General features: G+C 43.1%; 1 protein-coding gene across 1 annotated transcript; it reads right to left on the reverse strand.

Annotated features, from left to right (window-relative positions):
• Window positions 1-8126: 8126 nt before the first annotated feature.
• On the reverse strand, window positions 8127-15878 carry LOC144798717 (complexin-4-like). Its single transcript, XM_078669730.1, has 3 exons — window positions 15718-15878; window positions 10864-10951; window positions 8127-8709 (listed from the first exon to the last, which is right to left on the reverse strand). Exons 1-3 carry the CDS (start codon window positions 15876-15878, stop codon window positions 8491-8493), a joined length of 468 nt encoding a protein of 155 aa, XP_078525856.1. The 3' UTR covers window positions 8127-8490.
• Between the last annotated feature and the right edge of the window lie 455 nt (window positions 15879-16333).

Raw genomic sequence — 16333 nt, forward strand, 5'->3', positions numbered from 1 at the left:
AATGTTTTCCTGTAGGGCAAGGAGTTGTGTCTTTTTTTCCAATGGACCTGTGATCAGGGCCGGCTCCAGGGTGGTGCGATCGGTGCCACCGCACCGGGCGCTGACTTTGGGTGGGGGTGGGGGGCGCCATGTTTATTGTTTTAAAAGCACTTTCCTTGTCCCAGCAATTTTAAAGCATCAATAAAAATCTCAAGATAACTCCGGTGATTAATGTTCTTCCTGGAGAGAGACTGGAGCTTTGTATGGCAGTGGAAGTTTTGATTCATCATAGCGCAGAAGGTTAATGTGCCTGCTGCAATGAATGTGTCTCATTCAGATCACAAAGTGCACATAATATATATAGGTCAATGGGTTATCGCTTTTGTGAGAGAGATTCCTTTTTTACTTGCAGTTTATAATCTAAAATCCTGATACAGGGCAGTGAGCTATTACCTGTCAACAAAGTGCTGCATGAAAACTGCAAGGAAATATTATAGCTACACGTTTTTTTTTGCCTAGTCTTTCCTTATTCTGATATTGCAAAAAAGGGGTCATTTGGGTAGAAATCAATTCTTAATATTAAAAAAAAAAACTAACACTGGTGTTACATTTTAAATTCTGAATTTGTGCTTTTCCAGACCAGCACCCTTAAACTCTACTGCCTACCAGTATGGATGACATGTAACTCCTACACCTTGCTGTCCTCTGTCTTATGTAACATTTCCTATACATTGATTTACACGTATAGGATTGTCTCCTTGCAATGTATGTGTGATGTAAAGTGTTCAGACACCTTAAACTATTATAAGTGACTAAATGAATATGAGACATTGGTTATGGAGACTTGGGGGGCATTGTCAAATGGTGGCAGTGGGGGAATCGGTGGCGAGGGGGTCATTGGGTGGGGGTTGCACCAGAAACATTGTCGCACAGGGCGGCCCCAGTAGCCGCGACTTTTCGGTTTTGTAGTATGCAGAAGTTTACAACGCAAGAATCGAGATGTGATTTTCACCAACTTTTGACTCCACACACTCATCATTTTTCTGCAGGATGTTAGAAAGTATGTGTTATTCTTAAGAAACCAAATTACTGTTTTTCCTTCTCCAAAATCAGTTGTCCACAGCTCGCTCTCTCGGTATTCGCTTGCGGTTGTAAGGATGGAATAGGAAGTATCTTCCGGGTGTCTGGCGCCATCTAGTGGTCAGTTTGGTTTGTTCATTTCCCCCCTCTTCCTTACTACCCCTGGAGCGGATCTTTCTGATCGGCCTTTAACCCCCGCTATTTTCACCGCCTCTTTCTTTACAACTCCGATCGGTCCTCTCCCATCTCCGAGTGTAAGTTACGGCCTTTAAAAAGTAGGATTTTTAGAAAATAAATATCCCTGATACTTTGGGAATCCAGAAACGTCTAAACCAGCGATCTTAACCTTTTGACTTCCGAGGACCCCACTGCTGGACACCGGGAACCCAATCTAAGCAATACACAAAACTACAGAAACAGGTATACATTAAACGAATACATACATTCCGAAATATTTTGTTTAATAGACAAAAGGTCTGCAAATATCAATTTTAGTTTTAATGGGCAGGTTGGAACGCTTCAAAATTTGGATCTATTTGTAAAAGACAAAGTTATGTAATAGGCTTTAACATATTTGTCTTTTTTTTCTCGGAATGTATGATTTTGTGGGTGCATATTAGTGCTTTAATTGAGGTCACTAATTGCCGATACTACTTTTGCTGTACTTGAGCTGCTCGCACCAATAAAGATAAGGTTACCAAATTAATTTTTAGATTCAAATTGTAAATTGTTTCACGGTTACAATACGTTTAAAAATTGTATTTTCATTGTTTAAATTTATCTTTATTTATATTTTGTTATTCTACTAATATTTCATTATTAATTGTAAATTAATAATTTCATTGATTTTTAATTATGTTTATATTTTGTCTGTGGACTGCCCGGCATAGGGTCAGTAGGTATTCAATTAATTGTATAACAGTCATTTGTTAATTGGTAATTGTTAATGGATATTAGTTATGTAAATTTATTGTTTTCGTTTTTTTAATAGACATATTTTCATGCTAATTAATCTTTTTTTATCAATAGTTTAATATTTTTCTATATTCATGGGGATACTCCTATATATAATGTATTTGAGTACTTTCCTTACTCTTGCTTAGACTGCAGTAGGAATAATAAAATGAACCTCTTTGCAGTTAAACACTTTCCCTACTGTTGTGCTGTTTGGAGTGGGAATAATAGATTTTATCCCTCCGAAATCCAAAACTTTCCCTACTGTTGCACAGACTGGAGTGGCAATAGTAAATTTAACCCCACCGAAATCCAATGATTTCCCTACTGTTGCCCTGTTTGGAGTGAGAACAGTAATGTTATCCTCTCCCCCTCCCCAAAAGTTCAACGCTCTCCCTACTGTTGTACTGTTGCCCTGTTTGGAGTGAGACCAGTAAATTTTACCCCCTCCGAACGTTAACCCTTTCCCTACTGTTGTATTGTTTGGAGTGTGAACAGTAAATTTAACCCCTCCAAAGTCCAATGCTTTCTCTACAGATGCACAGATTAGAGTGGGAATAGTAAATTTAACTCCTGTACCTAAGGCTCCCGGTTCCCCTTTCTACGGATTTATACAGATGAATACAGATCGAAACCAGACTATTTCCATGTCTGTATTTATTTATAAATATTGCGAAATATGGAAAATAACAGGCAGCTTTTATTTCTCAGTGGGTTGTGACAGCGAGGTGAAGGGTTTTGGGAGGTTCGCACCAGTGGAAGGGAGGAAGGCATTTAGATAGCTAAACAATATTCTTTGAACCAGTAATATCTTGCCATGCTTTAAGGTATGTGTGTGAAAAGACAATAGCTTGAGAAATGTGTCACTGCAGTTAATAACATCCCACAGAAGCTCAGCTGCTGGTTACAGGCTTCTCAAAACAATTGCTCAGGGGGTTGAGGTTTTGCTGCAGTGACATGCATGTAACCTACATGTAAATGGTTACAAAAGCTGTAAACTAGCTTTCCTGGGTAATGCAGCTGCTGCAAAAATGTGTTTGTACAAGGTAAACATTAGTTTGAATTTCATGTTCAGTATCTGTTGTTACATGAATTTAACACCAGCAAGCATAGTGATCTTGTAGCCCTGTGCTCCTCAGAGTCCCTAAATATCCCTTTAAAAAATAAACAAGTGAAAACTTTGTCACTTGTGGATGCATGGCTGTGAAGTGCCATTTTTTAATGTGAAAACCTTCTATTCAAGAGAGCCACCCACTCTCCACCCGCCTTAATTAAGACCTTTGTATTCCACTGTCCTTCAAAGACTATGGTGATTTCAGATCTTTTATTGGATATGTCCTTGGGACATTGAGACCTGATGGTTCACTTGCATACAAGCCTTTTTTCATTAAAAAGTATGTTTCACAGCCTTCCTGCCACTAGTGAAAAATGTACACTTATTTGTGGATGGACTATATGAACAGTTTTTGGCTCACCAAGACACAGTGCTACAGTTTAGATCTGCTGTGATATGGTGGTGGTCATACATGTCCTCTCTAAGGTGAGACGAATATTGTTAGAATGTTGAAAATTTGTTTGCATGAAAGCCATCAAACCTCCATGCGTGTTAACTAAACCGAGTATATGTACATTTTCTCATTAATAAATGTGGAAAAACACCAGTCGCAGCTTCTTCCTTCCCCAACATGAAAAAATAAATGCATAAAAATACTGATAAAATGAATAAAAAATAAATACAGACAGAAATGTTAAAAAAATAAATACCATAAAACCGGGAGACCTAATTTTACACTGCCGAAATCCAACGCTTTTCTTCCTGTTGCACAGACTGGAGTGGGAATAGTAAATTGTACTCCATCGAAGTGTGTGTTTTCACAGTAGTACATTTTCAAAAATGTTTAAATTAATATAATGTTATTATTATTATTAAATCGGTTTTGTATAGCGCCAGGTTACCCTGCGCTTTTGCCAACTACCGACATCAGAGATAGCAGAAAACGAAGAAAAATTAACAGAAGAGGAGGGTCTTAAGTTGTTTTCGAAAGCGCAGGAGACATGGTTCCGCGCGAAGACCTAGAGGAAGGGCGTTCCAAAGAATGGAAACATTGACCGAAAATCTCCTACCTCCCGATCGGGCCTTTTTTACCCTGGGGACGACCGTCAGATGTTGCTGGTCTGAACGTAACGTTCTGCTCGCTTTGTACGGGATCACCATCTTCTGAAGGACGGGGGGCCTTTGCCTTGCAAGATTTTGTGTGCGAGGCATAGGGATTTAAATTTCACTCTTCCCCGTATTGGCAGCCAGTGTAGTGCCCTCAGTGCTGGATTAGCAGAGCGGGACATGGGGATGTTGTAGAGCGTTCGTGCTGCCGCATTTTGAACTTGTTGGAGTCTGTTCAAAGTGCTCTCGGGGGCCCCAAGGTAGATCGCGTTGTTAAAGTCCAACCTGGACATAATTAGACCCTGGATCAAGAGCTTTCTCGATAGAAAAGGGATGAGGGGCAGTATCTTACGTACTGATCTAAGGAGACCAAAACAGACACCCGCTAATTTGGATGCCTGGGCTCTGAGGGAGAGATCTCGTTCCATCCAGACGCCCAGGCTCGTGATCTCATCCTTAGGTTCAGGGAGACACCCTTAACAACTAGGCCAGGCTAAGCTGGAAAGGGAGGGGTTTTTAGGTCCCATCACCATGATCTCCGTTTTGGACCCGTTCAGTTTGAGTGCTGAGTCCCCCATCCAGGAGTGGACCTGTGAGAGGAAGGCTTGGAGTATCTGGGAATTCTCCAAGGATTGGGAGAGGGCGAACACCAGTTGGGTGTCGTCGGCATAGCTCACGATCTTGATGTTGAATGGAGCCACCACCTCCTCCAAGGGAGCCATATACACGTTGAATAGTGTAGGACTCAGGGAGGAGCCCTGAGGCACACCGCAATGGAGGTGGGTGGATGCCGATCGTGCGCTCCCTTCCCATACCTGAAAAGATCTTTCGCTAAGAAATGACCTAAGCCAGTTTAGCGCTGTTCCTCTCACTCCGGCATCTGATAGTCTCTGGAGTAACACTTGGTGGTTCACAGTGTCGAATGCTGCACTCAGGTCCAGGAGGATCATTGCCACTGATCCCCCGGAGTCTAGAATGCAGCGTGCCTCCTCCATGACTGCCAACAAGGCGGTGTCAGTGCCTTGGCCCGGACGAAAGCCAGTTTGGGAGCTTTTTAGCACTCCATTGGTCTCGACAAAATTGGATAACCTAGAGTTAACCAATTTTTCTGTCAAATAAATATTAATTATGTTACACTATATATTTATATCGATACATAAACACATATATATGTGTTTGAGTGTTTGTATAAGTATATATTTACAGTGTTGTAGGAAGGGGGGGTACGGTGGGTGCGGGCCGCCCCAGGTGTCATGACTGAGGGGGGTGACAAAATGGCAAAAATATGTGTTTTAAACACATATTTTTGCCATTTTGTCAAGCCGGGGGTGACAATAAATTTTCCATACTGGGTACCACCGGACCTTGATACGCGACTGTGTATTTATATATAGTATTAAATATTAGTGACCTTTATTTAATTTACATTAAATAACATTGATACATTGAAATATTTAACAATTGCTACTTTAAACTCTATATTTAAAAAAAACCCAATATTTTCGTACAGTATTAGTGTCAGCGATATTTTTGCAGTTATTTTTGTACTTACCATTATAAGTATAAGAGCAAGATATTGTGGTAAATAATTTTGACAACATACTTTTGTCAACGATATCGTTTACCACAATATTGTGTCGGTGATCCATTATTTCTTTTGTAGAGAATAGATTCCTGATGGTGAACTCTATTTAGTTTGATCAACCAATCTATCTCTATTATGTTTCTACTCAATTTCATTTTGCCTCAGTTAAGCCCCATCTACTATACTGGCTATCTGAAACAATTTATGCACATTATCTGTAAGCATGGAAGATGAACCAAATAATTCTAATTATGCATTTTCATTTAAATCGAGGGATTTTAATTTTCTAACTTGCACTGGAAAAAAACAACTGGTGATAAGTTATTGAATAGGGGCATCCCTTGACCCTAGGAGTCCTATCCCCTATTCGTGGCACCCCATATCATGAATAGTTAACCCCTTAAGTGCGTTCGTCGGCCAACGGCCGTCGCAAGCACAACCCCGGTAGTGCTGCGCTCGTCCGTTGGACGACACAGACCCACCCACGCCATCGAACGTCCGCACCGCAGCGGAATTGCCGCCGCGGTAAACGGGTTAAGTAAAATATTTAAATTGTATTTATTTAGACTAGCTGAAGATTAATACAGTGGCAAAGTACTAAAAAAATCCATTTGCTTCAAATTGCTAGCCTGATTTGGATGTTGAGTTAGACTGTCCCGTAATATGGGTTCTACAACATTGAATATTCGACCACTCATGGTTGCCTTCTTGCATAGCCGTGTCTGCTGTTGACGTGATTGGTGGCTGTAAGATGTAACTCTGTTGCTGGAAGAAGGGAATATTACATTTAATTAAGAGTTTTTATTGCTTATATGGCTTTTCTTGCTTTATATTACCATTTACAGTTTGTATGCCTTTTATCAGTACAAAGCAAATATCATAAAATAAAAAAATACTGAAATCTAAGAATAGATAATTATACACAAATCATTACAGTGTTTTGTTTGTACATTTCTTTGTGGTTTTATATTTGATCCCATAATTGACTTCCATTGAGTGGGGGTTGTTCTTGATCAGTTTGTGGGCTTGTTATGAAAATGTGTCTTCATAGTACTGTTTTGCTGCAGTGTAGCAAAACGATTGCATGTGCAAAATACACAATGTGCAGGGCTTTTCACCATCATTTTTTACATGTATAATCACTCTTGGTGGCATGGCTCCTTCTTGTTTAGAAAGTTTTGGACATTTAGAGTCTCATGGAGGAGAGGCTGGCGTGAGAGACTTTAATAATTAGCAGAGGTAGAAGATTACAACCAGGAGTCAGATGATGGTTCTCAAGTAGAGGTCAGGTAGAAGATCACATCCAAGGGTGAGGAGGAAGTTCTAAAGTTTGAAGAGGATTTGAGGTACAAGTTCATGACCTGGAATGAGGAGGAAATTCTGATGTCTGTAAAATAGCTGAGGGAAAAGGTATGGTCCTGGACTGAGACGAAAAGTCTGAAGATGATTTGACGTAGTAGGCGATCACATCCTGTGGTGACATGAAAGTTCTCACTCTGACGAAGAGTTGATGGAGGGGATCTGACCAAGCGTGAAGCGTATGGATATGGATTCCCTCGGCTTTGTGAGCTAAAACCTTTTTTTATTAATTCGCCAAAGACCACATGTTGGATAATAACAAAATAAGACCAACTACAATGAGAACAACAATGATAATAATAACACTATTTCTACGTTTATTATTGGTAATAATAATAGTCCTAATTCTAATGTTGATTGTTGTATTATTGTTGTTATTTTAATTGTACTTGTTGTTGTCTTAACCTTTAACCCCTTCACTGTGCGGCTGTTTCCCCCAGCTGTGCTGGGGGGCGTGCACAGCGCCCCGTTGCTCATGACGAGCTCAGCTCGTCATGAGCCACGGCGCTTCGGTGCTCATGACGAGCTCAGCTCGTCATGACCGCGCCCGTTTTAATGGAACCTTCAGCACAGCAGGGGAATCAGCCCAGCGTGCGAGCGTTCCATTAAACAGGCGCAGTCATGACGAGCTCAGCTCGTCATGAGCACCGGAGCACCGTGGCGAATGACGAGCTGAGCTCGTCATGAGCACAAGAGGGGTTAATAATCAGGTCAACACTTGGTGAAAAGTCCCTTGTACAGGTGGCTTGAAGTGGCTGAAAGAAGACACAATAATGCTACAGCAAAATACTACAAATAAATAAAATATGTTCCAATAGTTGTAAAGGTTTAGATGGTAAAATGTGAATGAGTTATTGGAACTGATGCATTTGGGCTTTCTCCCAGCGCCTTGAAGCTCAACTTTTAATTAGAGTGGATAATACTGAAAAAACGCTTGTGGTTTTTATGCTTGTCCACCTCAGATTTATTCATCTTTGCTTCTCTGCATGATCTCAGTGTTTTTGAGGTCAGTTTTTATGAGATCTTTGTGTGCAGAGAAGTAGCCTAGGGCCCAAGTTATGTTCTCTTCCAATCAAAGTGCCAATGAGTGCCAGAAACTAGCTGATCGCCCACAATGCACACGTCTCTTGGCTATGATCATGCCACTGTCTGTACGATGTGGACATGAATAGAGTGTTGACTCCGTTACTCTCCCTTGGGTGGGAGGTCTTTTAGCGTCTGATACCTTTACGTGGTGGTGGAGAAGGCCTCTACTCCTCTTGTTTATACGTGGACCTTCTGTCTTTCAGTGTCAACAGAGCCAGTGGGCTCCTCCAGCCTGGTATTAGGGGGGTCTTCACCAGCACCACCTGAGGTGCTAAAGACTAGCTTCTCACATCGTGGTACACTTGTCCTCGGCGGCACGCTTCACCTCAGTCAACGTCCCTTGCGCCTTTGTCTTTAGTGCATCAAGGTCAACATCCTGCAGCATCCCGAAAAATGACCCATTGGCTTCCTCCTCGTCCTCGTCGTCCTGCACCATCTTCGCCAGGTCCTGAGGAAGCTCCACCTCTCCTCCCACCATCTGTATCTGGGATTCGTCCTTCTCGCTCTAGGAAAAGGAAAAGGAAATACAATTTGAATCAATACCAGAAGCTTTCCTTTCTCAACTCCACTTCCTGCTTTACCCCTTGACTTCTCCAGGTCAACTCAGTATCATCCCCTGAGGTTAGAATATGCCATTAAATTGCTTCTCACCAATCTGTTTGTTATTGGCTGTACCTGTGGGCGTAGCATTGAAAGGCAATGCGTTCTGAGATGGGGGGATTTGGAATTGATGGAGCTGGTGTGAGTGGTCGACGGTGGGAGTGGAACTGCCCATGAAAATCAATTCACCATACCACAAGAGATAGCTGATGTGACATTGTGCACCCTTTGAACCCCAGCCCCCTAATTTAATCCGTTGCCCAATCCTTTCCCTCTTTATGTGCTGTTAAGTAACTGTAGGTAGCGAAAGGTGTGCAAACTGCAGAAAGTACACAGTGCTGTTCACTCCATGTTCCAGCGGCTGCCTTCATGACCCCTGAGACCAGGGTAGCATGGCCAGTGCTAGGGGTCCACAGGGCAAAAGCTACCTCCACTGATGGCTCCTTAATGATGCAATGTAGGGGGCTTCTTTTCTTCTGCTTTCTGTGGGTTGAATTTTTTTTATCTGATACACGTGTGTTCCCATGTTCATAAATACTTCATGTGGCCACGAGGATACATTTGTACTAGACTTTTTGGTCAACTCAAAATGCCAAATGAAGCCTCTAATTTGCACCAACCAATGGTCATTGGCAGATCCCACCCCCCTATTTAAAGGAGGAATCAAGAGTGGGTGAACATATGGAGAATAGAATCTTGATGCATGAGGCAAATTGTGGAAAGCGAGTTAGCATGAGTCTAGCAGGACAATCCCTGGTGAACGTTAAGGGCACCAACAATCCCTTTAGTGTTTTCATGCAGTGCTGCTCGACTGTGGGATTTTAGTGCCTTTCTGCATCTGGAGCTGCCGTTCTGTCAGGACTCCATTGTCATGTGCAAACTATTGACATCATGGACATTTCCAAAGGTCTTTGTGGGGCCAGGAGCTTGGCTTTAAGGTGGACCTGTGGCTCCAATACAACCAGGCACATCACATGCAGCAGAGGTGTGCAAGCTCTCCTGGGTCGCCGTGAGTAGATTGGCATGAAACCATTCCCCCACTCTGGGTGTCTCTGGTGCTTAATTTGTGGCAACGGTTGCAGGTGAAAATGCACAGTGATTCAAATCTGGGGACCAGGGCTTTTTTCCATCATCAAACTGTGACCCAGAGCAATAGAGAGAAAAGCAGCAAATGGAGAAAGCAGGAGGAAAACAAAAACAGCCAGATGCAGCAGACAGCTGCCACGTGGCTCCATCGTGTGAGTTAGTTAAGCTGTTTTGAATTATTTAAAAAAAAAAAGACTCCAAATGTCAGAATGCAGTAGTTTGCAAAGATTGGCTCATTAGAAAGACACCAAATCACGATATGCCATCTATAAAACCCTCTCATATGTTGCACACCATGTATTTCTATGTTGCTTGTGAATGTGTGTGTCTGGGTCTGGGTGTGTCTGTGTCCCCAGTGCTGTCCTTCCTGGCCGTGATTTACAAAGATATTTCAACTCATAAATGTAATTGATTAATGTATTTGATGAGCGCAAAAACTAAACTGCGGCTGGACATTCTCTGGTCCTGATTAATAAAATTATGAATTACAGATAATTCCTCCCACATGTTTATTTACTACTGGAAGCAACTTTTAAAGATTGTCTGTTGATGAATTGTAATCCAGTGGTAGGGGCTGGCGTATTCCTGAGCAGTTGCCTAATAAAAATCTGATGAACACTTGCAGATGTATCCATTTTGGGGTATTTACGAGTTGTTTGCAAGTAATACCCAACCTAAAAGGACATGTACGACTAATTCTATAAAAGGCAGGAATAAATGACTTTTTACCGCAGGAAAGGGTGTAACAACCCCTCATATTTCAAGGAGTGCAAGGGAATGACGTTCTTCTTGTGATTAAAATGCGTATTTGTGAAGATTTTGGTGCAAAGAGTAGGGTTGAACATTGTTTCGTGAATGGAGAGCAGAATTAAGACACTGCTCTGCCTATCACAGTTTTCTTAAATGTATTTTGTCATGTTATTCGAGAGCATCCCAGATTCCTGTGTTTGGAAATGTGCAGGTATTTCCTTACCTGAGGCAGTCGGTGCTTTTCGCGCATGTGCATTCGGACTGTGGCGCGCTCTGCCTTCTTCTGCGCAAAGTTGTGGTCTCTTTCAATTCTAAAGAGTAACATGAAAGAGCAAAAAGTCTAAAGTGTGTACACAAACTTCAACAGGCGCATGATCAGTTGTGCATTCCTGCATATAGATTCACAGCTATACATTCCTGCAGTGAGTCTCAATTCTCACAGATAGATTCGTTGCTATACATTGATATACATTCCTGCAGTGTGTCCCATCTCCCAAAACTTAGCAGTGGGGCATTCCTGCAGTGAGTTCTATCTCCCACAGATGCATTCACAGTATTACTTTCCATCACTGGGTCGCAACTCCTACAAGTAGATTCACACCTGAACTTTCCTGCAGTGAGTCCCAAATCCCATAGATAGATTCACAGCAGTGCATTCCTGCAGTGAGGTCTACCTCCCACAGATGCATTCACAGCATTACTTTCCAGCACCGAGTCGCGACTCGTGCGAGTAGATTCACAGCTGTTCATTCTTGCAGTGAGTCTCAACAATCACAGACCGATTCATAGCTATACATTCCTGCAGTGTCCCATCGGTGCACTCCTCCAGTGAGTTCTACCTCTCACAGATACATTTGCAGCTTTACTTTCCAGTACTGAGTTGCAAACCCCTTCAGTAGAGTCACAGTTGTACATTTCAACAGCGATCCCCAAATCCCATTGATAGATTCGCAGCTGCACATTCCTGTAGTGAGTCTCAACTAATACAGACCTTTTCATTACTAGAGATTCCAGCAGTGTGTCCCAACTTTTTCAAAACCACCCAGCAGTGCATTCCTACAGTGAGATTCACCTTCCACACACAGATGCATTCACAGCATTACTTTCCAGCACTGATTCGCGAATCCTGCAAGTCGATTCACAGCTGTGCATTCCTGCAGGGAGTCTCAACGGTCACAGACAGATTCATAGCTATACATTCCTGCAGTGTGCCCCAGCACCGGAAAACACCCAGCAGTGCATTCCTGCAGTGGGTTCTACCTCCCACAGATGCATTCACAGCATTACTTTCCAGCACCAAGTCGCGACTCCTGCGAGTAGATTCACAGCTGTGCATTCCTGCAGGGAGTCTCAACGGTCACAGACAGATTCATAGCTATACATTCCTGCAGTGTGTCCCAGCACCCGAAAACACCAAGCAGTGCATTCCTGCAGTGGGGTCTACCTCCCACAGATGCATTCACAGCATTACTTTCCAGCACAGAGTCGCGACTCCTGCGAGTAGATTCACAGCTGTGTAGTCCTGCAGGGAGTCTCAACGGTCACAGACAGATCCATAGTTATACATTCCTGCAGTGTGTGCCAGCACCTGAAAACACCCTGCAGTGAGTTCTACCACCCACAAATACATTCACAGCTTTACTTTCCAGCACAGAGTTGCGACTCCTGCGAGTAGATTCACAGCTGTGCATTCCTGCAGGGAGTCTCAACGGTCACAGACAGATTCATAGCTATACATTCCTGCAGTGTATCCCAGCACCCGAAAACACCAAGCAGTGCATTCCTGCAGTGGGTTCTACCTCTCACAGATGCATTTTAAGCATTACTTTCCAGCACTGATTCGCGACTCCTGCAAGTAGATTCACAGCTATACATTCCAGCCGTGAGTCTGAACTGTCACAGACAGATTCATAGCTATACATTCCTGCAGTGTGTCCCAGCACCCGAAAACACCCAGCAGTGACTCCTACGATGAGTTCTACCTTCCACAGATGCATTCACAGCATTACATTCCAGCACTCCTGCGAGTAGATTCACAGCTGTGCATTCTTGCAGCGAGTCTCAACTGTCACAGATAGACTCATAGCTATACATTCCTGCAGTGGTGCCTGCTCTCAAAAGCACCCAGCAGTCCATTCCTGCAGTGAGTTCTACCTCCCACAGATGCATTCACAGCATTACTTTCCAGCACCGAGTCGCGACTCCTGCGAGTAGATTCACAGCTGTGCATTCCTGCAGTTAGCATTAATTCCTTGTGACAATCATAGAAGCACGTTTCTCCAGCGAGTCCCAACTCACAAAGGTCCACCGTGGTGCATTCATTAGTGAGTCCTGTCTCCCAGAGGTAGATTCATAGCTGCGCATTCCAACAGTCAGTCGCAGAGCATTCTAGCCTTGCACATGTATTCACAGCACAGAAAAATTCCCATGACAAACACGGTTTACTGCCTCACAGAATGCACATTACATTGACTTTACAGTGAAACGACTTTCCTATAGTTACCATGCCTCAAAAGTGTGATGTTATTTTACTGTACAAAATGTAACTCCTCGCTTCCTGGTTTTGGTTAAATACCATTTATTAAAACAAATACACATGAAAAATGCATTGGAATAAAACATTTAAGCAGCTGCAGAAAGTGTTATGCTCTACTAATTGCCATTGTTGGTGGAGAGAATGAATATCTTGACAAATTTTAGGTCTCGCGTCATTGCTCCTCCCCAAACACATCTGCATACACATACATATATGTATCTTAGAAAGTGGTGTGTGTCACTGTATAGTTATGGTTCGATCACACTTTTCATTGAAAATGCATTTTTTTTATTTGTTTATAACTTTCGAACACGTGGATGCATTTGTACGAAATTTGCCTATGAACTCAGTCAGCTAAGTTTCAGCCGGGCAAGTTTCAAGATGATTTATTCAGGTGGAACAAAACATTGAAGGGTGGTGAAAAGGTGTATCATTTCCCATTTTAGCTCCCATAGGAAATTTTTCCAAAGGATTGAGCAAAAAACGCTGAGTGGGCTTTCACCAAACTTGCCATGAACTTCGAAATGTACTCCCAAAAGCATGCTTTTTGACTTGATTTAAATCCGTTCAGTAGTTTTTAGGATATTTGCTTTAATAAAACGTGCTGGACTAGAGTTAAAGGGTTTACACTTTTGTACTTATTGATTAAAACTTGCAAGGGAATGCAGTCAATCACAGTTTTCTTATTTTTTTTATTTTTATGTAATGTGATTGGATGGATTAAGGCTCATTTTTTTTTTGCTGCCATGTTGAAAATGTCAGCTGTAGCAGGTTTTGTGCTCTGCAAAAAAAACCCTGTTCCACAGCCATGTGTGTCCAACGCAGAGACATTTTAAGGCAAAGTGGGCAATTTCTGAGGGCCCCACGTTTCAAGGGGCCCTGGGATAAGAGAACTTGATTTCTACCTCACATGACTATTTATCCATCTCAGCATTTAATGCATTATTCAATAGTGTTTTGAGTCATGGGGCTTGAATTAGCAGAAAATGTGTAATAAAATGCACAGCTGTTCCAGACCAGGGTACCGAAAGTATATATTGCCCCGGACCGTCAAAGTATGTCTTGCCCGAGGCCCCCAAAATCCTTAAGATGTCCCTGCGTCAACCCCACAAGTAACCTACCGCCCGGTCAGTGGTGAAGAGTGCCTAGGTATGTAGAAAATCTGAGACTCTCTTGGGGAAAAAGCCTTGTTTTGTGAGCTCGAATTGTGAGTTGGATGTAACCCCTGAGTTTAGCAAAGGTCAATGTAAGTGCTGGATTGTGCAACCAAAGCGGATTGGTTCCCCTTCATGGTGGGTGTAGCAAAGAAGCTCGCCGCAGGCCAGCCACTATTTCCTTTGAGTTCAGTAAGAGTTCGAAGTTAAGTACTTAATAAGAAAACCTAGGAAATTAACTGAAAAAAACTGTTAAAAACTGAATTATGGTTGTGGCTCAAATGTGCCAAACCACTGAAAGCCGCCAGTTATGGTTATGAACGGACACTACACCCAGTATAATTCACTGTGTCTGTTGACCACAAAACACTGATATGCCAGTGGCACAGAAGAACAATTAACAGGCATACATCATGTGTTATGTCCTGTGTTTTCTGTTTATAGCCATAACTGGTGAATTTCAGTGGCTTTATGCGTTCGAACCTGAACCGTAACTCAGTTTTTAACTGCAGGTTTTATCAATGATGTATAATGGGAGGAAGTTCAGGTAAAATGTCACTAAAGACTTTAGTTGAGGTTTCACCAGTGAGGTTGCACACTACTCCACTGAGGTCTCACTAATGAGTCCTCAGCTGAAATCACACTAATTATTGGAACAATATTCCAGGTGGCATTACAGTAATGAAAATGCATTTTTGCCAGTGGTGAGCTATGCCTGTGAGGACATTACACTGCAGGTGAGATCTTTTCTAAGGTGTGGGTGCACTACTGCAGGTCACTGCTCACTAGTTAGTGCATATAATAGTTTATGCAGGTCTTAGTGAGCACAGCACTGCAGGTGAGGTCTCACTAACAGGTGGGCAGAATACTCCACATGAAGGCGTGGCAATGGATGGAAACAACACTCTAACCAGTTTGTAGTGATACCTTACTCTGGAAGGGTAAGACTCCCACAGAAGATTAGCCAGCTCAATGAAGAGCCTACAAGTACCAGCATGCAAAGCGAGGCAGACTAAAAGACAACCACTGAATGACGTCACGTCTGATCTTTACGAACATCTGTATTAGGAGGCGGTCGTAAAAGGGCGTGGCTAGAAGATAGGGTATAATGGTGGGTCTTGTAGAGGGCGGGGGTCAACTGTTGGCAGTGGAGACCCCCGAGTGACTTACCGATTACTGCCATGCCTGCAGCCTAGAAACCATGGGCAGATAAGGAGCATTAGCCCTGTGTCAGTTGGCATTCTGGGATATGTAGTTTGGTTTCCAGTTTTAGTTAACAGCATTCAAAGTGCTCTTGGCTAACAACCCAAGGTTTGGCAGGAAGTGTCACACAGGTCACCAGGAAGCTATAAAGGACCGGAAGCCACGCCCCCTCTGCACCACTTACTTCTCCTCCATGAGTTCCCTCTGGTACTCCTCAAACTCCTCCCGAGTGAGTCCCTTGGACTGCGGTGTCTCCTTTCCATCATTGGTGGCCTTCTTCTCCCCGTCCCCTCCCAGGTTCTTCATGGTCGCCCCCATCATCATCTTCTTCAGCATGAAAGCCATATTGTCCCCCCCCCCCCAGACCCGGTGAGCCTCACCTGGTCCCTGCTCCCAGGCAGGCCTTGTGAAGTGCACTCCTAAGACTCCAGACGCTAGATGCTACCAGTGACCCCGCCTGGGCTGCAAGGTCAAGGGGAATAATGCGCCTGAGGAGCTCCTGCAGCTCGCGCCATAAACAGCTTATGGCATTACAAGAGGTGGGGTGGCCCCACAGAGAGAGGTGTGTGTGGAGCACACCTGGGAAGCCCAGCTGCAGTCACTGCAAGGGCTGTTGCAGTCTCATATTGGCCCCCGTTCTGAGTCCTAAACTCATCAATTGAGCACCCAGTAAATACCGCACCCTGTGCAGCAGTATCAATATTTAACGGGTGCGCAAATAATAGCTGCCAATCAGAATGAGACCCTTAGTGGGTCACAATCTGTGCTTCCAATCTGCACGAACCTATTCATGGCAGCAT

This window comes from Lissotriton helveticus, chromosome 12 (genome assembly GCF_964261635.1).
Source record: "Lissotriton helveticus chromosome 12, aLisHel1.1, whole genome shotgun sequence".
Lineage (NCBI taxonomy): Eukaryota > Metazoa > Chordata > Amphibia > Caudata > Salamandridae > Lissotriton > Lissotriton helveticus.

Bases quoted from the DNA above. Each gene is read 5' to 3' on its own strand.
- LOC144798717 (XM_078669730.1), bottom strand. From the start codon at position 15,878: ATGGCTTTCATGCTGAAGAAGATGATGATGGGGGCGACCATGAAGAAC. The intron at 10,952-15,717 runs GTAAGTGGTGCA...GTTACTCTTTAG, and splicing joins AGGGAACTCATGGAGGAGAA to AATTGAAAGAGACCACAACT. The intron at 8,710-10,863 runs GTAAGGAAATAC...TCCTTTTCCTAG, and splicing joins AAAAGCACCGACTGCCTCAG to AGCGAGAAGGACGAATCCCA.